This window comes from Genypterus blacodes, unplaced genomic scaffold (assembly GCF_046128005.1).
Source record: "Genypterus blacodes isolate CSIRO-AG114 ecotype Tasmania unplaced genomic scaffold, CSIRO-AGI_Gbla_v1 ptg000067l_1, whole genome shotgun sequence".
In the NCBI taxonomy this organism is placed as follows: Eukaryota; Metazoa; Chordata; class Actinopteri; order Ophidiiformes; family Ophidiidae; genus Genypterus; species Genypterus blacodes.
The window spans coordinates 4,056,634-4,079,095 of record NW_027466879.1 but is presented as its reverse complement, the minus strand read 5'-3'; the positions used below and the strand labels follow the sequence as shown (position 1 = coordinate 4,079,095).

The window sequence follows — 22,462 nt, the reverse complement described above, 5'->3', positions numbered from 1 at the left end:
GCATCAAACAGTAGCAATCCATTATTCAAGTCTTGTTACTAAGGACATTTAACATCAAATACTCATTGTTTTTAAAGTCAGGACGTATTGTTGGTGATTGACCAACACAGCAGGAAAATCAATGGTTTCACTCATTAGAGTCAGGGAAGTGGCTGTCTGATGTTGGGTTGTATTGAACTGGATCAGACGGCTTCTGGTGAGTGAATGTGTCTGCTGGCGGCTGGTAGACAGGTGCCCTGATTTGTTCTCCAGCTGAGCAACATTGCGCAACAGAGATTTAGGCACTTACAAATCCTGTGGGCTCTGCACTGAGGAGGCACCCCTGGGCAGGCTGCTGGCTGTCACTCCAATCATATGGAGACTGAGTGACATCTAAATAATACACATACTTTCCAAAAAACTGCCCATAGTACACAGCTGTGCAGTTGGTGGGAATTTTCAAGGGTTGATTGATAGGTTCTGAGCCCGTCATATAAGGACGTGAACAACAACTGTAATTTCTTCAAGTAATATTATTTCCCTGCCCAAGCTTTGGCAACCGTACAGTCATTAGATACTTTCTAGATGCCCTTGTGATTGTGGCATTGAACTGTTTCAGAACCCACCAAACTCCCCAGATTTCAATCTCTTCCCAACATTGTGGCAGTGGCTCAGTGGGTAGTGCTTCTGCTTGGGAACTGAAGGGTCTCCGGTTCGAGCCCCTGCCGAGGTGCCCCTGAGCAAGGCACCGAACCCTCAATTGCTCCCCCCTCTGTGAAGGGTGGTAATGTAATGTAAGTCGCTTTGGATAAAAGCATCTGCCAAATGATCGTAATGTAATGTATCAAGTGTGGAAGATTTTTGTTTTGAGCAGCCAAATAAAGGATTCCTGTCAAACTGTGATACAATCCTTCTAGAATCATTAGATCTGAGTTGGATCACACCATTGCCATCCCAAACTATACTAAAGTGAATCTTGCATGAGCTCTTGAGGCATAGATTTTTCTGTGTGCAGACCAGTTGTTGACTTGTTTTATCTGCACACTGAGATCAGTTTAGACGTTTTGGATTTCTCTTATTAAGCCCTCCAGCTATACTTACCTCCTGATCTTTAAAGTTCAAACTCAGTCAAACTCCAAACGCCAGTCTCGTCTCAGACACCACCGGAACTCATTTACCTAAATAATGTACAGCAGAATAAAAAGTTAGGTTCGATTTCTGACATAATGTGGAAAGAAAATGCCAATTACACACATGGAAGGAGCACTTATATTGCCCGAACCCTGAATATTCTTCATCTTCTAACCTGTCGCCGCTGACAAGCAGAGACTCCAGACAGGCTAATTACCAGCAGTATCCCTGACACTTACTCCCCTGCATTGAACCACAGCAGTTACTAATTAGCATAGACACCACCTTTCTGATCAACACAAAGCATTCTCTCTTGTTTTCAATGACGCACCATGAATTTCAATGAGCCAATTAGCGTATGCATTTCCCCCTGGTACCGAGTTCACAGAGACTTTGATTGAGATTCTTCCGCAGAGCAATTCAGCAGAAAGTTTAGCTGCCTTGCAGGCCGATGATGCTGAGCTTCATTTAACTCATACAATGGATTAATTTATGTGTAGTTGGTGGCATTCTAGTAATTGTTTATACTCAGTAATTTAATAAACATTCATGTGCAATCATTTGTCGTGGCTGTGTGGGATTGGTTTGTTGTTGCCAATCCTCTCTGTGGACGGTCCAGTGAATACAGAGCTCTGTGCTGTGGGGGTATGTAACTGGGTGGATGCCTTACTCCTCTAGTCTCTGCATCTTCAAATGTTATATATAATAGGAATGTAGTATTTTGACATGGATTTTGGTTTGTGTATACTGCTGATCATTTGATTTTTGATTGTTTCACTGGTTTCCAGCATAAATATCCTGCAGTTCTTCATCATTTACATGCATACATCATTTTTTCTTAAGCCCGGGTCTGTCATGCATCCATTTGTGTATACGCTCCCCCATGCCACAGTATATACATACAAACCTACACAGTATCACTTCTGTTAATGACATGAAGGCTGAAAGCAAAGATAAGGTCTGTAAAGCTTGCAGCAGTCGGCTCGTCTCGCTCTTTACTCTCTGAGGGATTCTTCCAGCTCTGCAGTGTGATCAGTAACTCTTTTGTGAGCCCATTCTTTTTGTGTCTTTTTCTGTGTTTTCTCCTTTGTTTTGACCTCACCGCTGTAAACTGGGGTTGAATGTTTGTCTTCTTGTTGCTGGAAACGGAAGATGTTTCTCCTTTGAGGGGAAGTCAGACCCTTTCCTTAGAAACGACTGTGAAAATCTGTAAAAGCCGAAAACAATAGTCCGTATCTTTGTTTTTTAGCTTCTGCAGGGAAAATCCATTCCTAAATTGGGGACATTGGACCAGATTGAGACAGGAAGTGGAGATGCTGAGGGACGCTACAGCGGCGACTGTGATGATGAGGACGGCTGTGGTGGTTCAGGTGGTGGCGAGGTCAAGAGGAAAGTTTCCAGAGTCTCCAAATGTAAGTGACTTCTTTTCTATTATGAGCTTAATGAAAAATGAGTCAATGTGCCATCCATTGTGTTGACGAAGTTCTCAAAAGACTTCACACTTCACACTTATTTTTCTAAACTGACAGCTTCCATCGAGCAAATGGTTATGGAATAGACCGGTTTAGTCTGGTTTACTGTTTGTTATTGTTTGTTTTTGGCTTTTGGCGACTTGCCTCTTGTCTCCAGGTTCTTTTCCCTGATGAAGAACCGTACGTGCAGGCATTTCTATGAACCATTTCATTCTGTTCCAGTGTTTCCAATAATGCTAATGTCGCCCTGAAGTTAAGCTTTCGGTCATTACAATTTTATACACAGGAAGATTTCTGCATTTCTACTGCAACATCTCAATATAATGTTCCATTTTACTGAAGGAAAAGGAGTGCAGATACTATCTTAACTAACATATTGAATGTTTGACCCAAGCATCTGCTCTGAGAGACTTGGAAGGCCTCCCTCGCACAGGAAACATGATTAACAATTAAAGACGTGTTGGTATATTTGGGGGCCGACAGGATTTTCCTGCAATTCAGTATTTCAGCAAATTGTGCACAGGTGTTTTTAAAAAGTTTCATTCCGTAGCTTTGAGCTCTTCACCTGTTCCATATCTCTCTTTTACTGGAGTTGTTTCAAAAGTTAAATTGTTGTCTCACAATTGTAACAGTATGAAATGATGTCAGAACCAGGTCGCGAAGTTTTGCCGATATTTTGCATACATTTAACAAAACATTTGTTTGTGTTTTGATACATTTATGGCGTTATCTGGTGCAGGAACCACACTGTTAAAATGACTTGTTCCAGTTTCCGTTTTATGACCATCATAATAATCGTAATTAAAGGTAATAGTTGCTATGGGGACATCACCGCCGTCAAAGCCCATTACTTTAAAAATGATTGTTCCCCGTAGACTTAGACTAAGCCCAGATGAATCACTGTGTTGGAGCTCCCCCCTTCTTCTTGTCACCTTTCGCACTCAGCTCTCCTCTGTGTGGGTTTCTCCTCCCCTCTGCTCTCCATCAAACATGCTAACAGCCTGATTAATCACCTCTCTCATATTGCCCACGGCTAGAGTAGGAAGGGGGGGGGGGGGGGGGGGGTCATCCAAACAGGCCGTTTTATCCCCATAAATGTTTCCTCTACTGCTGTCAGTCTTTCTCGCGGCTTTAGCGGCTCAGGCTCAGAAAAGCTGCTTAACGATCGCTCATCTGAGGCTGCAGGGAGGCGGTGACATTTATCATCAGTTACAGTGTTGCCTCCCTTTCCTTGTCAGAGGCCGGATAAGCCTGTCTCCCATATTTATAACCCACTGTCTGTTGTGACCTCTGTCTGGCTTCTGTCCCGTGCTGCATGACCCTCAGACAAACACTCAGGATTCCTCACCTGAACCAGACCTCTGCTCCGTCCCCACAGGTTCTCTGTCAATATTTGCCAAAATAAAAGGCTTATTTGGGAAGATCTTTTGTTTAGCGGGCCCGTGCCTGGAATATTGCTGTTTCAGATTTATTGCAGCAGTAAAATTAAATGAATTACTAAAGGATTCAGCCGTAATGAAACCGTAAGTTTATATAACTCGCTCTCATTAGCAAAGAGTCAAACAATCCCTCTCTGTGATAGTGAGCATATTGCACATGATTGAAAGTATTCTATTAAAAAAGTACTTCATCATTTTGTTTAATGAATAGAAATAAAACCATGTGAGGAGTAATAACAAAGAGAAATATTATTGTTGTACTTCAATCTGGATCAAACATATTATAAATCTAACTCGGCATCGGCTCAGTAATCATTAGATACAATCTGCCCATTTGTGCGCCTGTCTAGAGCATTAAACATTCTTTCAGACTAATATGCAAATCAAAGACACATTATGAATGGAAAGCAAAATCGCGTTAATTTAATAAAAAGATAAACACACCCCCTTCAAACTGTATGTCAAGAATGTGATAACAATGTAGCTTTAGTGTTTCAACAATCTATAATATGAACTGTATTTCTATTTTAAAAATATCACCGTGTTCACACTTGGAGACCTGATTGGGGACAGAGTCACAAATCTATGATCACAATTGCTGATCCTCTCTCACCTATTGAAACACATTTGTTGCAGCTCTGTGCTTCAATATGATTTGTCGGTTTGAGTCATATGTGAGATGGTGAGGACTTCAGAAGTGTTTGTGTTTCCTGTTCTCCTGGATTCAGATCCTCCTGCTGCAGCCGGGAGGATCTGAAAAGATACAACATCCAGTAACGGCGCTGAGAACTTTACTGTGGTGCAGATACAATATTAATGAGCATCATTAATGGAACGTGGAAAATGGAAGTTCAATCTACATGCAGAAACTTTACAACAGAAATTATAATCAATAATCAACATAACCACAGAACTACAAATGAACACACAATCACAGAAACAGAGACAAAAGTCAATGGAAGTGTAATTAAAAAGAACCAAGGTGCTTCTCAATCATAATGATCAGAAAACTGAGCCGCATTTAAGGATTGGAAATGAGAGATGAACAAACATTGTGTAGATCGAACAAAACTGCTCAGACATCATTGGTGTAAGAACCAATCACACTTACAGGTTACATGTACTTTATGTGTGGTATGTTGTCAGCCACCATTTTAACAGTAAATGTGCCAGTATCTTAAAGAAAATTAAACACACTTATTTTACCATCCTTGTGCCAGTTACAGAGCTTAAACGTCATCTGTGAAAGAATTCACTTTTTTTTAACTGCCATTATCTGTAATCCCTTTGCCTTCTGTCTTTGGTGTTTATCAGTAGAACACACTGAAGATACATCAGCTTGATTAGAAATGAAGGGGATAAACTAAATACTGACAATACTGGATAGATTTAAGGGATTATCCTCATTAAACAGTATTACTTTAATGTCAGACTGCTCTGATTTGACAAGAAACAATGTGCATTTGAGTGAGTTCATCAGTGGAAAACATTTGCTGGTTTTTGAATACTTTGCGGTCCAAATCTCCATTTGTCGCCCTGGCATCCCGATTCCTTGTCTAGAATTCGGTGGCAGGATGAGTTTAAGCATGCATCATCCGGCATGTTTGTGTGTGAGGATTACTGGAAGAGATCGATTCACGTCACAGTGATCAACCTGGAGCTGCTTTGTTAACACCTGTTGGGGTTATGAAAGAAAAGCAAGGAATTCTGGGATATTTCATGCCAGACGCCTCCTTTATTATGATTTGATCACATGAAAACATTGAAGATTAACACCCCAATGTCAAAACTATTCTAGGATGACAGTATTATGAATTATAGTAACTAATTGTGATCTGGCAGCTGGGCTCTGGATGCTAGAGCGGTCGTCTAGGGATGGGAAGGTTCCTGGATTTATTCCTGGCTTCTCCTAGAGAGCCTGTTGAAGTGTTGTTGAACCAGACACTGAACCCCTGACTCCTCCTGATGTGCAGATTGCCCCTGCATGCCCCTGCCACTAGTGTGTGAGTGTGTGTATGAATGGATGAATGTGATCTATATTTAAGGCACTTATGATAGGCTCTAGTATCTCTTAGCCATATGAAGCTGTGCTGCACTAAACTGAAACTTTGGGTGCTATCTGTCAGGCACGCATGAGTTAAAACATTTTTTTGCACACATGGCAACAACAGGTAGTGAGTGTTAAGTGCCAAATTATAACTTCAATATACAGAATTTGATTATAGCAAATGGCAAAAAAGGGAGCAGGGATGAAGTTGATCTCCACTTTATGATTTCGGCTGATTGGGTAATTATACATCCGTTTTAATCTCGTGAAAACCTTGCCTAGTGCAACTTTAGATATAACAAGATCCTGCTTTGCTATCCCAACTACGGAGGCTCATTAAAATGATACAGTACACGACTATATGCATGATAACACAAAAAAAGTTTCACACAAACTTACCGACATTGCCTGCTGTGATTATAACATCCACATGCTAGAAGTGAGCGAACTGCCTTTCATCCAATGCAAAACTTGGAACAGCGCCTGCAGTTGGGACCAACTAAGAGTTTTTCTTCATGATCCAGTCCCAGCAGGCAGCTCTAGGCGTTATCTAGCCTGCCATGGTTCAGCTGCAGACACTGACTGCTTGCAGCATGAGCACTGTATTGTGAAAAGACATCTGTCAGACACAGTGGCAGCAGGATAGACACAAATCAATTTCCAGGCAGTAAGCACACTAAGGAGAAGGATACAGGACCCCTTTAGCGTGACTGTTTGTAATTAATAGTGTCTTAGCGGGAGCGTGTGTGGTGTTATTGGAGCCTCCCTCTCATTGGCGAGAGGCGAATCAGGGCTGAAATTGAACTGTTGCATATAAAACAACTCCACCATCTGATGTCATGTGATAATGGCCATAACGGCGTACAGCGGGGGCTATGGGCACACTCTTTGCTAAACCAATTTTCAAAATTATGGTACTCTTTATGTTCCTGCACTACATGAGATCACAGAGAAGGAGAACTGCATCAAGTCCACTTTGTTGGACATGTGCTGTAATTGGCCCATCACCGGGAGCCATTTTGAGGTTTTCTAACAGGCCTTGTTATACCTACCTGTGCCTGTTAGCCACATCTTTGTCCTCATTACAGTGTGGGATCAAATTAGGTCACCTACTGTGACTGCAGCCTCCCCTGTGCTACTAACAACGGCAATGAAATCATTTGCAGTGCTAACTCTCATAATCTCAGGAAATAGAGTTCAAGTCTTTGACTGATAATTTTGCTGGGTGGACACCAGCACTATAATTATTCACTGTTTTGAAGTGCAGTATTCTAGATAGATTGATTAGATTGTAATAGATTACTCATATCAAACTCTTATTTTTCCCAGTTAAAGACACAAAAACATAAAACAATGGGTTACAGTCAAATTTACAGTATAGTCACGTTAAAAATAAAGTTTGGACATTAAAATTACAGAATGAAACTGTATTCTAGGTAGGTAGGTAGGTTGGAGAAAAATCTCCCAGAATGCCTTGCAGCAACAGACGTAATGCTAATAACAATAACATAATTCTATTGTGCTGTCATAGAGGGCTGCAGTGGTTGTTCATAGTGTGTGTCTATGTAAACTTCTGCTTTCATCATTTAAACAGTTAATCGTGTAAATGAGGCAAGTAAGAACTAAGACATGACTGATCTGATCACCTTGTGTTGATTATGACACATAACACACATGCTCAGTGGCTTAATATGCAGAAATCACCCACATCGAAGTAGTCAATGTCCAACAAGCCCTGCCTTGATCCACACCTACAGAAGAATCACCTTGCTTCCTCTTGATCTAACACAAGGAAGGACAGTACTGATTTTGGGAGATGCCCAGCTAGGGAACAGAATCATTAAACGGCCGTCTAATAACAATGTTTCTGTACAACATGGAAGCCCCTGTCAGGCATCGTAGCCTTGAAGCTGAAGGGAAATGTGTGTTAGTACACACAAAGCAAAGTCAGAGAGAGACCAGAAAGAAGAAGACAGGTGGCTCCAGGTATTTGTAGATAATGTGTGATTTCAGACAGACCTACTTGAATACATCGAGGCTGACCTAGGAAATGGCTACAACTCAATGCTGAAGCCTTGACAGTCTGGAACTCTGTGTGCTTATGAACAAACACATTTCTAAGTCAATCAAAGTCTCAAGTGTTGCTCTTATACAAAGACATCACTGCTGGGGTTCTGCAAAGACTTGAACCTCTTATGTCAGATCAAGAGTGAGGCTACCATCAGTTATGTGCTCAGATGAGGTGAAATTGTAGACAAAGAACCACAGCAATTATACAGCCGTGCCATTAGAATGTCATTTGGACTGGAAATAGCAAAGAGATGGAGAATACTGAGGACAGAAGTGCTGCAGGCTACAGGACAACCACCTGGGTGTTCCTGTCACAGAGTGGCTTTTATGTCATAATGTAAATGATTAATTGTGTAAACGGGTACTTTCACTTAAGGAGAATGATTGTGAAGTGGAATTTTGCTTTACTGTATAGTATGGATGTAATTCTTCCACAAAGGGGATAACAGCACACACTTTCACTTTGGTCCTGAGATGAATTCACTGGGATGTAAATGTGGACAGTAAGAGCCTGAGCTTGAGCTGGAGAGGCACAGACATTACAACACCACCTGCTGTCACGCATCACCACACCTGCACCTGGTGAGTGTGACTCTCGGGTTGTCAAATTTGGAAACACGCTGTATGTTTGTCGCTCAGGCAAACTCGGTCCCTCCGTGGCATTTAGCTTCAGCATGGACGAGATGTTGCCAGAGAGGGACCACAAAGGGAATTTTGTGTTAAAATAATTCATTAATTGAGGCTCTAAAGCTTATGTATGTGGAGGTTTAAACACTTTAAACATCATGTTAGTCCCGCTGCCTCCTTCTCTCGGTTTAAGCATCACTGTGGGATTAATTTATGCAATCAGTCTCTTGTGACTCATCATGAACACCTTCCCTCTTCGCTCACCTAACTCGTATGGATGTTTGTTGCATTTCCCTCTCCATCTCTGCTTGCTTCTTCCTTTGAGAACTAATGCCAGTTGTGATTAGAAAACTAAATTTAAGGATGCTGTGAAGGGGGGTACAACTAAATACTGATGGTGCCGTGTTGCCCTACATATCTATATCAATTTGGCTCTTGGCAATTTGTATTATTTAGAGTTTAGATAAATTATTTACACATAAAAGAAGGTAATACCTCAACCTGGCACTGCCTTACCAAACCACATGAATTCAGGTAACAGGCTATTCCATATTTTCACTTTTATATAAATTAACCGTTACGAGATGAAGTTTATACAGCATTGTAGCAATTTGTGAACAGTGTGATAAAAGCAGAAAAATAGGGCTTATAAAGTAGCAAGCAGGGAGATGAAAGCCTACAGATTAATATCTGCTGTGGATTAACCTGTGGTCACAGCTCAGACTGGATTCTGTTTTAGATGAAAGACATAACTACTGAATGTGCTTTGAACAATATTGTCTGCACAGGCTGAATCCGTGCTTGGATGAAAATGAAGTGCAATTGCTTTTTGATTTGCTACAGTAAACATAATGACATTTTTATTGTAAGATAATAGAAACCTTGTTGTTTTGTTATCATTTCCCATCCAGGTGTTTGTGTTTTTAAGCAAAGCTTTCTAACCACAGTAAGTTGTCATTATCTTCAGCCGCACATTTCTGTTTTTCACTCATTTTCTCATACCTTCATGATTTAATGGCTGGCGTAATGAGCTGCAGCTCGCATGTGGAAGGACATCTCATTGCGTTAATGAACCATGAAAAGGGCATGAACACATTATTATGTGAGCTGTATTAGTAATCAGCTCTTGTCAGACACACAGCCCATGTACCAAACGTCTGCTCTATCAATAAATACACATCCTGAGCGTTTCATTAAGGCAACTTATCCTCTGATGGCTCGGCAACCCATTGACTTTGACCCTTTTCCTCCGCTCTCACTCACTGTCTGCGATTTTACCCTCTAGATATATAAAAGCCCTGAATTACAGCAAGCCATGAAAGCGTTCAAGGCTAATGTGGACCCAGTTGAAAAGTAGAAAGAAGCTAGAGGCATTCAGAGAGGACCAAGGCCCAAATGTCCTCTCATTTCACTCTTTATTCCCTGTGTTTAAATCAGGTGTGTTTGACTTAATGCCATCAACGGGACTCCAGTCTGATCATATAATATCTATGCAGTAAATGTAAATGTGTCAGATTTAGCCAGCAGGCAGATTTGCATATGAGACGTTTGATTAAGATTCATCAGGAGTGGTGCCTGGATTTTTGACAATGCTTTGTTTAAATGAGGTGAAATTAGATTTGAAGGTAAAATAATAACCACTATGATTTACTATCGCTCACATTCTATCGCCACCTTTTCTGACAGCTTCCATCTTTGTAATACATAGTTGCTTTATTGCTTTACAGCCGTATTTTTCCCCAAGCCAACCTATATATTGCAGCTTGAGCGGACATGAAAATGAACCCGACATGACCCGCACCGCTTGTCAGCATGGTGACATATGACAGGCAGCCTTTGTCTCCTTCCTCCCTGTGTCCTCTGTAAATTTCACTCCGCTTTCATCCTCTGACTTTCAAGGTCATCCTTAGATGTGCATCAGCAGCCCTGGCAGACCCACGCGCTTCTCTCCCATCATCTCTCCTCTCTGTCTGCCTGCCCTGCCAGGCAGGAAAATCTATCTGCTCTGTGTCTCCTGCAAAACCACCTCAGCTCACCCCCCTCCTCAACACTGTGCACACCCACAAACACACACATATGCACACACTCATACATAGAAATATGACAGGTGAACTGGTTAAAATATTGGAGTTGTCCAACAGGAACAAGGTGTCTGAATGTCCTCAGGTTTATATTCTCTGCTGACCTTCAGTTATAATGGATGAGGAAAAATAGAAGAATGTTGAAGCCGCATCGTGAAGTTAAATTGCGACCTGCATTTATTCCACAGCATTGGTTACATAATGACTGAATGCATAGCGGACATCTCTTCTCAGTAGACTCTTATTCAGCTTTGAATAGGAGCACATTGCATACTTCAGCAGAAAATAAACTCCTTTGGATTGCTGCGTTCCCGGTCTTCATCCGTGCAGTAGAGAGGCTGTATTTGGAGCTCAAAGTGTTTTATGAATCAATATCACTCACTTTCACATTGAAAAGAGAAACCTGTTCAAGGATGAAATGTCCTTTGTGACCAATATTGTGCATTGAACATACTTTTTTGAAGGAAAGTGTTGATTCTCCAACTCTTTTCAAGCAACTCTGTTTACTGTTTGCAGTAAATACAGAGAGCATACTTGATTAAATTTGTGAATCTTCTGAAGTACACAACATAGCACTATATAAGACATCGTCTATAGCCATACCTTATGTAGTTACTTTGTTGAAGGTACTGCATTGGTATCTATTTGTGTTCAAGTGGACAATCGTCAGCTTATTTTGTAAAGATTTTCAAAGCTCACTCCTGTTCTCCGTTTCCTGCAGCACCATCGATTCCTTCAGGGATATTCTTTATCAGACCCTGAATCAGTGAATACATTTTATGGTGCATGTTCGATGGTTACATCGATTTGTCAGAAGTGTTCTCATTGTGTTAATGTTAACGGTTCTGCACGCGTAACATTGTGGCACGCAGCAGTTCCATTCTATTGTGACTTGAGTCTCTCTGGGTTTCTGGGCTGACAGATCAACTTTCACGCTGTAACGCAGGCCAGGCCTCCTTTGGTTTCTTGTCGCCTGTTGCTTAGCTTCCTCTGCTGCATAACACTGGAATAAATCCTGCGGGCGATCTTGCCACATATATAAAAAGTTTTAAACAACAGTACACTTTACACTTTTATATAGTATACAAATATTTCGCAACACTGAGAAAAGCCTTTGTTCTAACTATCACCTTTTAAGTTTAGGCAATTCAATTATCTCGCCATTCTTTATCAAAAAGAGACGCTGTGCAATGCCGTTTTAAGTAGAATTCAGTTAAAGCAGAGTGCATTAAGCCCCTCAAAAGACTATTGTTGCATTGTTTTCCTTTATCATTGTGGTTGCTATTTGGGACAGAAAATATACCGACCAGGCAGCCACACATAATTAGAGAAATAAATGATTGTCCCACAGTGAGCAGCAGTTTGGAACTGTCTGTTGTGACAGAGCTGGCTGATAAACACCCAGAAATAGTGTCAGGCGTTAGTAAAATCTGTCATAAAAAAATACATTTCATTATATTTACATATAATGAAATGTATTATATGTAAATAATACATTTCATTTTTGAGCGCAGTGTTGCTGCGCTCAAAATATATAGAGTAATTTTCCACTTTCCAAGCAGTTGTAAGGCAGTAAACACCTCAAATTGGTTAGATAAGCCAAAGCAGCAGGTGAATTCAAGGCTCACAATACTACATGTTTCTGCTTTCTCTCTAATTAATTTCTCTATAACAGACACACTGATTTTGGTGATAAACAGCACGCGCACACACACACACACACACACACACGCACACACACACACACACACACACACTGAACAGACTGAAGAGTTCTGTTATATTTAAGTGTTATTTGTGTGCGCTGTTGATCTTTTGCCAGGGATTCATCGGCCCTATTTAGGAATGCTAAGTGTTTGTTTTGAATATGGAAGTCAGAAGTTAATAGCAATAATCTGAGGCACCATTAGTTTAGCAATGTGTTGTATTTTTGCTCAGTTGCAGGAACTTGAGTCATTATTTTCCAGCTTGTTTGCATGTTCTCTTAATTTCTCTCCAAACTTCTTATTCAGAGAAGCAATGTGTGTGTTGGACTCTCTGCTACAATGTGCTATTGTAAATTAAAGTAAAACAAAACCCATGTGAATATTAGGATGCTAATGTCTGCAGTCTACTCCAGCTCCATTTCTCTCGCTTCACTCCGGTTATTTCAAATGATACGATGTTGACATTTGTGAATAGTGTTAAGTGCTGGACTTGGTCTGGTTGTTCTCTGTCCTATTTGGTCTCTTTGTCCGCATGTATTTACGAAACAATAATATTTGGGCCAGATACTATAGAGCCATCAGGGAGAACCAGAAAGACATAGTGCATGCTTATTAATTATCCTTGCATAGGGGGACATACATGTATGCATAATTAGGTTTAGAAAAAAAATGATTTAATGTATTTTTCAGGAGCATAATTACCCTAATTAATTACTCCTAACCAGGATAAGACTTCAGATTAACCTCCACCTCAAGGATCTTTTTTGTTCTGCACTGGATCTGGTCTGATTAGTTTCTTGTGTCAGGGTGTGTTCTGCTTGTCATGGTTAATAACCAAAAACAATGGCTCCTCTCCGTAGATGCTACAGACCTCATCTGCAGTGAAGCTCTGCAGACTGAGTCATTGAAATATCGAGTGCATGGAAATTCGGCCCATTAACCTGGTGGAAGGCTCCATGTGAAAAATGATTGGGATGCTCTCGGTCAGCAGGAATTCTTTACTATTGATACTCTTCTGTGGAGCAGGTGCTGGTTTAAATGTTTCATTCATGTGGCGTTGATGATCCTGTCCTCACTGTCACCTTGTTTCCTGACAGTTGTGGCAGCTGCTGCAGGGGCCAATCATCCTCTGGCTTCAACAAGAGGTGTCACCTAAACTCAATTCTGTGAACTCGCGACCCTCTTGTTAATTTGAAGCGGTCTGGTCATTCTCATTTGACCTTTGTCATTGACAAGGTGTGTTTTTAACTCACAGAATTGCAGCTGGCTTCATATTTCGGTACATGACAGCATTCTCTTTAAACTGAAATACAAGTACATACACTCCTCATTCTTGGAGGATCTTTAGCAGGTGAAAAAAGCAAAGTGACCACACGATGGATATTGTTGCTCTCCATTCAAGACGACTCCATCCACATCCATTTTGCACAAACCCTCTTCCAGGAATGCAAACCACAGGCTCATGACCATAAAACGATCTGATGAACAAGACGGAGCTCCTCAAATTGCAAAGTGGGACAGAGACTTGTGAACGTTTGACAGTGATAATCATCTGGAACAGAGAATGTATCAACACCACTGCAGCCGCATGATCTTATCAGTCAGATATTAGAGAGCTGATATATGTCAGTGGTCTGTGATCCCCCTTTGGGAGTCACATAATTTCCCAGCTTTGCCTCCTCAAGTCCCACAATGACTCAGTTGCCACGTCAGCGTGATTGAATGTCACAACATTGTGAGCTCTCTGACACACACATCCCTCAGGGCACACGCAGACACACACTCACTGTCTGTAAGCTGCCTTTCTCCTTGACTTTGCAATCGTTGTATCATCTTAACAGTAATAGTTGTATTCATGAATTTATTAACATTATTAACGACACAGACAGAATAACTGGTTTATTTTTGCTGATTGATGCTATTTCCATTAGGCAACCTATGTCATATATCATTTAAACTGGGAGATAATAGAGGAGAATTAGATAATAACTATCCCACTAATATGCAGGTGGTAATTCGTCAAAGAAAATACATCCGGTACCAGGAAACACATTACAATGTGGAGTAGCACACATCTTATATCCCCTCATGGGAGTCAGAGCTGATTCTTAAAGGGGAACTGCCCACCTCACACACACATACATACACACACACACACACACACACGCTTCTACCCCTTAGCCACACCCCCTTAACATAAACAAGGTAATTTTATATTGGTAATTTTCAAATGTTATATCTGCCAAATCCATTTGTGGTTTGAGAAGCGAAACGTCTTGATATTTGATTTGAGGAGTCTGAGCTCATATCAGTCTGTTATTTTTGCGTCACCCTGATGCAGCGCTCGACGTGGCTTTGGCGCGCCTGAGGGAAGAGAGAGGATGGTATTGAGTTGAAGGATAATGAGATGTTAGACCTCACAGTTATTTGGAATGTTGCCTCAATGCAGCGCAGCACGCAAAATGACTGAGCTGTGTTTGAAAGCAGAAGAAACGAGATGGCTGAATGGGGCCAGAGAGGAACATGAAGAGCCTGAAAGATTTAAAGAAGCCACAGATTTGAACCAAAGCGTTGACGGTCGTACTCGGTCTGAATAATTTATGCTTTTGCAGGTTGTCAAAATATCCTCAGAGTGCGGCTCCATACAGGACAGCTCTGCATTATGACAGCTGCACTACAGTATAATACTGTACAAGAATGGACTCAAATACAGGATTCTGTCATGGTTTACAGGACCAGGGGGTTTGAAAATCCATGTATTTCTTGATAAAAGCATCAGTAATATAGTAATGAAGTCAGTGGGACATGCTGGTCCCGGCTCAGACAAACAGCCGACACAGTTCAACCTGTTAAAGCTTCACCTCATTCATCCAGGTAGCGAGATGTCTGGGTTAAGAGCTACACTGGACAGGTTTTTGATTGAAGACATTTCACCGTTCATCCGAAAGAGCAGAGAGATGATAACATTAATTCACGTGAAGCAGCCATGTCTATCACCGGGACAGAGCCACCCGTGGTGCAGTGTGGACACGGTTGAGGGAACAGTCCAGTCATTGGATGGTTTCAGAAATGTCCATCCTCTTCACTGGGCCATGAACATCCAGAATAGAAAAGGAGAATAGAAGTTTCCTGAAGCATAAATGTAGATCTATAATGAAGTTGTGCCACTTAGTAAGCATGATAAACACATTTACTGTCACACAATTAGTAGCTTTCCCACCATTCCTACCATCGTCGTCATTTTAGAACTGTAACAAAATCTCAGTGTTGTATGAAAATGTGGCTCATGAATATTTGTAAAAGATGATTTTATGTGTTTTATGCTGTTAGATCTTTGTGCCAATAGGCCAGGGCCAGTTTAATAGCCAGAATGTTATGAGGCTAAAGCTAGTTAGGTACACAATGTCCTGAGTGGTAGCAAACACTGAGAAATCAATTATTTAACAGGGTCGATTGTATTTGGGAGGAAAGAAGTGGCTCATTTGTGGCAATATGGTTACAGCAGTAATTGTCAGAAGTTGTAACTAATTTCATAGTAATTAGAGCCTCCTGGCAGCTTAGAGCAAGAATCCACAGAGAAATGAGTCTCTACATTTACCAGCTTTCAATCATTTGCCTCTTGTTCTTGTAATATCCTTTAGTATGATGTGACTGGCCAGGATGTCAAATGTTAATATGCTGTTTTTAGTTAATTACTACATTTTACTACGTAACCACACCATTATCTTGGTAATGAAGTTTATTTTCAGACTGAGGTTTTCAACATTTTAAGTGCCATTGTGTGAATTTGCTCAGTAAGGGATTCACACACTTTAATATTTGCAAGTATATTCTGTGTGTGTGTGTGTGTGTGTGTGTGTGTGTGTGTGTGTGTGTGTGTGTGTGTGTGTTTCAACACAATTGTCTCCTCAACAATTTTCCGATGGTGGCATGAAAGCTACTGTGTACATTTTAAAACAATTAAAATGCATAAATGTGTGCAAACTCATCTTGCACAAGTTTGTTGGCCCAGAGAGTGTTTTTAGACTTGAGACTTTTATGATGACCTCAGCAAAACGCTTGCATAGTTATAACACACTACAGAATTCCATTAATTAATCAGTCAAATTCCTAATCTTTAGTCAAATAAACTATGCGACAGCAGTGAGTCAGCCTGGTTACCACAGGCTCACAGCTGTGTGTTCACTTATTCATGATCTCTGCTTTTTATCTCCCTGTAGAAGTACCTGTAAAAATAACTATCAGCCCTTTTTTTATAGAAGATACCAGCAGATTCGTCTTCACTGACATTTTAATTTAGGCTACATTCAGAATTATAGCTTTGATAATAAGTGCTTTTCCTTTAACGTGTGCTATTGTGTTATTAAAGCTACATTAGTGGGCATTTTACCTGAAAGCATTGAACAATACCTGACAGTTTTGAAGAATTAACAACACTTTAAAGTGGAGCTTTACAAGACAATCTCATCTCTACAATTATCAAGGTACATACACGGAATCATGACAGTCTTTGAGTTACTGTCTTTTTATATGGACACTTCTAGTTTGAATATAAACTCACTATGCAATTTGCCTTGGGCCCTGCAAATTACACAGGGGCCTCCCTCTCCTGTCAATGTTACAACTTCCTTGAGAGGATGAAGCAGAACTCTGCTGTCTTGCTTGCTTGCCAGTCACTTACAGCGTTGTGTTCTGTGACTTTGTGCCTGACAAAAGTGTGAGTAAAAAACAGCTATTCATTAGGTTTGATAAAAGCCAACGGGCGACGGTGTTAATAAACTGCAGCTCTGAAAAGATAAGCACGTCACGCATGAACACGCGCTCTAATGTGCGTGCACCAAATGAAAGTGGTGTTTTCCAGCAGCAGCCTCTGTGGGGCGCTGTGCAGACAGGACAGTGTGTGTATGCATGGTGCCGCACATCATCACAAAACAAAGGGATTGTTTTAGTTTCTCAGTCAAGGTTTAGTTACAACACTTGACTAATGCAAGATGGAAAGCAATGATTGACTTTGACTTTTGATTAAATATTGAATTGAAAATGTTAGTTGGGCGTACTGAGCAGTATGGATACATGCTGTCCTGTGTTGATCTCTTGGTTTTGAAATATATTCAATTGTTTTTAATTACATTTGTTTGTTTACCAGCTGCTTTTTTTCCAAAGCAACTCAAACAACATATGTGGAGTTAAAATACCAAACACCATTTACAACTTCTGATATATGTGCATTTGCAGCTTTTCTGTTTCCAGTCATTGTAAGTTCACACGTTTGGGTTTTTAATGTTCATCAGACAGAATAAGCATTTTGAAGTCATTACATGCTGATCGCCACAAATGATCAATCAGTTAACCAGGCCAATATTTGCTACATTATGTAACTGTTATTTGCTGCCCTATCAGTTCACTTCATAGCCTCTCTGCACCAAACAAACAGCAGCACCAGCATTAGACCCCAGAGCTCAGCAGCCCCACAGAGATGAGAGGAACTCTGTTATAAAGCAAACAGTTCAACCGCCTTTTGTGCCAATGCTGGGAGCATAAGAAAGCGTTTTCCATTACAGGCCAGAATTCGCATTTTCACTTGAATCCCTCAATGCATGAATGATTGCAAGGTGAAAAAGTTTGCACACATGGGAGAATAGTGGAGGTTTCTGCATAACTTTTTTTATTCCATTTCTATTAAGGTCGAGGCTATACCTAACAATGAGACATAAAACATTTGGGGAGTAGTAGTTGCTTATTTGCTTCAATCACAGAATGGTAAATTAGACCACATTTGCCCAACGCTGCCAAAGCCAGGCAAGGAAAAGGCTCCGAAATAAAAACAAATGCTCAGCTTGCTTTTACGTGCAGGGAAACCTGTTAATAGGGTCAGCTTTTGCAAGCTGTTTAATGGTTTCGGCTTGTATGCTGCCAAAGGATGATAAACACTTACTCACTTGTAATTGCTCCATCAAACACGAGAGGCTAATGTTCTGTGACTTAAACACATTTTGTAGGTTCAGTTAAGAAAGAAATATACTACCCCAGTCTTTGCCTGTTAGAACGGCTTAGTTTGGCCAAATATATGGCGGTAAAGAACCATCAGTGGACATGTATGTAATCAGACTAAGTTAATAACATGGTGTATGTTCTTCATTAGATGTTTGCTGGATTGAGCAGTGAGGAGGAGGAGGGCCGCTTACAGCTCAGATCCAGATGCCAGTAAAAGAAGAGGAAGAATGTGTGCAAATGTCTTTCAAAGTCCAGAAAGTAACATCCCAACTGAATATGAGGATGGAAGTGCAGTTTGGCTACAATCGTTTTGTTTCTGTTGAACATTAGAGTGAAAACTAATCATAACAAGTGTGGAGCAACGAGCCTCTAACACATGAATAAGTAAAGAGTTTGGTGTTTGGCTGCTGTGTGGGATTCGGTGCATAACTTAGATATGTATTGTTTACATAAGCAATGTAATAGAGGTGCTTTCTTTTAATAAGGAGGAAAACATTGATTTTTCCCACGATGTCCTTTGTTGTTGTGTATTTCCACATAGCCAATGCAGATCCTTAAGACTCTATGGCTCAGACATTTTGGATACAAAAAATAAAAAAATAAACAAGTGGAAAATATTGATCATTTGATTGTTCAACAACACAGACTGGGTTAATCCCCCGATCAATGTTATTCCACCATGTGCACCAGCAGCAGCACTTTGTCCATATTCAGTGTGTTTGATCTGTTTGCTCTTTCTTATTATATCAGAGGTTGGAAACGCGATCCTGTCTTTAGAGCCTTTGGGGCAGCGTGCAGGTGGAGGGATGAGCCGTGATGTGGACAAGCTGCAAGGTATCAGGTTTTGGTTGTGTGTGTCAAGATTGAATTTACTTGGGGATTAAATGAGTTGATTTGACAAACTCACGTCTGATGAAATTGTCCTGGTTTGTTTTGGGAGTATAGAAATATCCTCCAAGATGAAAATATCCTTGGAATAAACATCAGAGGCATACAAGGCCATTTTAAAACGTAGGATGTTATTATTGTTGACGTTCCAGCCTGTGACATGGTGCTGCTTTGTCAGGAAACAAAGTGCAGGGTCTTGGCCATCTGCAAATGTCTTCCAGCTAGGAACATACCTAAGAGGTCCAATCAGTGGACTGGAAAAGGATTGTTCAGTTCAGTTCTCAGCATTATGCATACACCTACAGGCTAAGGATCCCAGTTTTAAGGATCGTAGCTGGAGGAGACAGATGGTCTGAGAGAGGTGTAGAAGTGTCTGCTCATGTCAAACTAGAGACTCCTTCCCAGAACAGAGGAGGATGTTTGAGACGCCACTTAACTGCTGTTTACAATGCTGCCAGGTGGCGCGGCGGGCGGGTTAGGAGGCAAAATGTCGTTAGTCTAAAATTACACTCCATTGATCGGTAAGGTGACATCTTTGTTCAAATGTTTGGAATTAGCTTTTCAGTTGTCACTTGGTGGATTGACTTCTACCGCTATCGTCCACAAATCTCTTTCAACCAGCTCAGACCAGCCAATAGTGAAAATGTAAGGATGTCTTTAAAGATTCTTTTTGTTTTTTTCTGCCTGATTCCCAGAGGATGACATCATCTATTATTTATCGGCGAAAGTAGCAAATACAAGAAAATTAAACAAGAATGAGAAACCTGGACTTGTAGCAGCACATGTAGTGGTTGCAAAGTGTTTGTGTGCTTTTCCCTTTGGAACTGTGTATTCCTGTTAGAGCACCGTCTGAGAGGACGGACATCCATTATCTGTGGTGCCGTGCAGGTGGAGAGAGGATTATCTGACTGCTGCAGGTTCAGCTGGCGTCCCGCAGTTTGCGGACATCAAGATCCATCTCCCTGCTGTCGATCAGAGTCTGGCGCGTGTCTCCATTAGCACCTTGTGGCAGATGTTTTCCATCTTCTGTCCATCGCTTAATGTCACACATCCTTAATTGGGCATGGTAATTATCCAATCTCACAATATTAAGTGTCCTATTTGTGGAGATGCGGTCTCTGAAAATGAATAGTTATTGATTAGCAACACTGACATTCAACTTACTCCTTTTCGCACATTAGCCTAGCATTGATTGCTGGCAGCACTTCCTGTGTGCAATACTGAGCATCGACCGGGTTCCTAATGTGCGGTCCAGGCTTGACCATTAGAATCATCCATTATCAGGCTCGCCATCCACAGGCTTGTCACTAAGGCCTGGTGGGAAATTGGCAAGCAGACATGATTGTGACTGTGAGACAGGAGCAGATTTAGATTCTCTAGTTTCTGTCAGCAAGCTGTTGCATAATTAATCAACTATAGCCTATACTCTATGGTTTTACTGCTGCTTAGAATATGTATGAAGCAGTTTTATGTGTGTTGCCCAGAGTTACTTTTGCTTTGTTTTGTGTCAGCAACAATGCTGTGCTAGGTTCGTAGGCAAGTGTAGAAATCTGGTAAATCTTGCAAAAATAACGAGATGAAAAGTTAATCGTGTCAAAAATGCTTCATGAGGAATCAGGAACACTTCAAAATCAAAACATCTCAATCTTAGGACCCTTGGATAGTACTGTGTAGTATAGTTTAGTGTTTGCATTCTAGATTATGTCTCCTCTTTAAACACGACACCTCTCTACATACATTTTAATGTTGAATCCATTTGACACATTTTGATTTTAATACAGTGTTTCTCTCTCTTTATTTTAGACTGTGCGCCCTCTAAGTGTCCTTTAGCCCTTTTATCATTGTCACGTTAGCATCAAAGTCAAGCATAGTCTGCATGTGTCGTTGCCTTCTTAGAGCTCCAGTAGCCCTGTGTTGAACAGGCCCAGTCAGCTGTGTACAACCTGATTTCTTTGCTTATACTGGTTATGCTCTGCATTTATGGGTAACGTGGGCTTGCTGGGGTCCAAAGTTTGGGGGAGATCTATCATCGTAACAAAGGTAGGCAGTTTAATAACGCTGCTGTGGACTCCTGAGAAAAGCCAGGCATTTCTTTAATGTAACGTGGGCAATGTTGGGGGGCTGATAGATGGGCCTGGCAGGAAAAATGATGCCCTGTTACGTCTACCTTCTGAATTCATGGAGCGGGAAAGCAGTCCGGGTAAATGTGCTGCCTTATACTTACCATAGGCATTTAAGTGTACATTTAGATAAAACCTCTTTGTTTTCTTTATGTACATCATTGTAAATGCAATAAAACATTTAGACACATCAGCTGAACACCAAGTGATCTCAAGAAGATCTATACCAAACGTTTAACAAAAGATAGAATTTATGCTGACATCAGTGCCTTCTGTCCGCCCCGAGCAATCTGTCATCAAATGTATATTTGCATAAGATGGAAACATAGAAATGGACATTATTAGCAGAGTCCCTTAGATGAGAATGACTTTTTATGTCATACAAACAAGATACGGAAGACACTGGTACAGTGGACTCATTGTGATTAAAGCAAAGAAAACTGGCATTTCAACAATGTTTAGAAGATTCCGAAGAATGTTTCAAACATCCAAGACACTTTGTGTTTGCCTTTGTGGAAGTGCTGCGCGGCATTGTGGGAACATTCCTCTGAGAACTTTTGTCAGTGACAGTCTCCAAAGAGGGTCAGTGTCCTTAAATGTAGCTACAGCATGCAGAGAAACTTGTCTCTGATACACAAAGCTCACTGCATGGTAATGCTCATGGTAAAGTCGAGAATGCAAGAGTTGAATCCTGCCGTTGTGCAGATGCGGCTTTCATCTTTATGTGGCTCAGACAGCAGGAGAGAGAAAGAGATCCTCTGTGACTCGGCGCTCGCATGAACAGCTAAGGTGTTTATACTTCACTCATAAATATTTCAGGCCTTTTAACGTAAAGCATCTCCCTGGTATGCAAGGATTAAATAAGAGAAAGTTTAAACAGTTTGAGTTCATTTGACATTCCATTGCAT

The 22,462-nt window shown here is 40.9% G+C and overlaps 1 protein-coding gene across 1 annotated transcript in view; it reads left to right on the top strand.

Annotated features, from left to right (window-relative positions):
• gpc5a (glypican 5a) overlaps window positions 1-22,462 on the top strand; it is a 91,239-nt gene that overhangs the window by 55,523 nt on the left and 13,254 nt on the right. Inside the window, exon 8 of the mRNA XM_076156271.1 lies at window positions 2,360-2,522. Within this exon, the coding sequence (XP_076012386.1) occupies window positions 2,360-2,522 (163 nt within the window). The remainder of the gene's footprint in view (window positions 1-2,359; window positions 2,523-22,462) is intronic.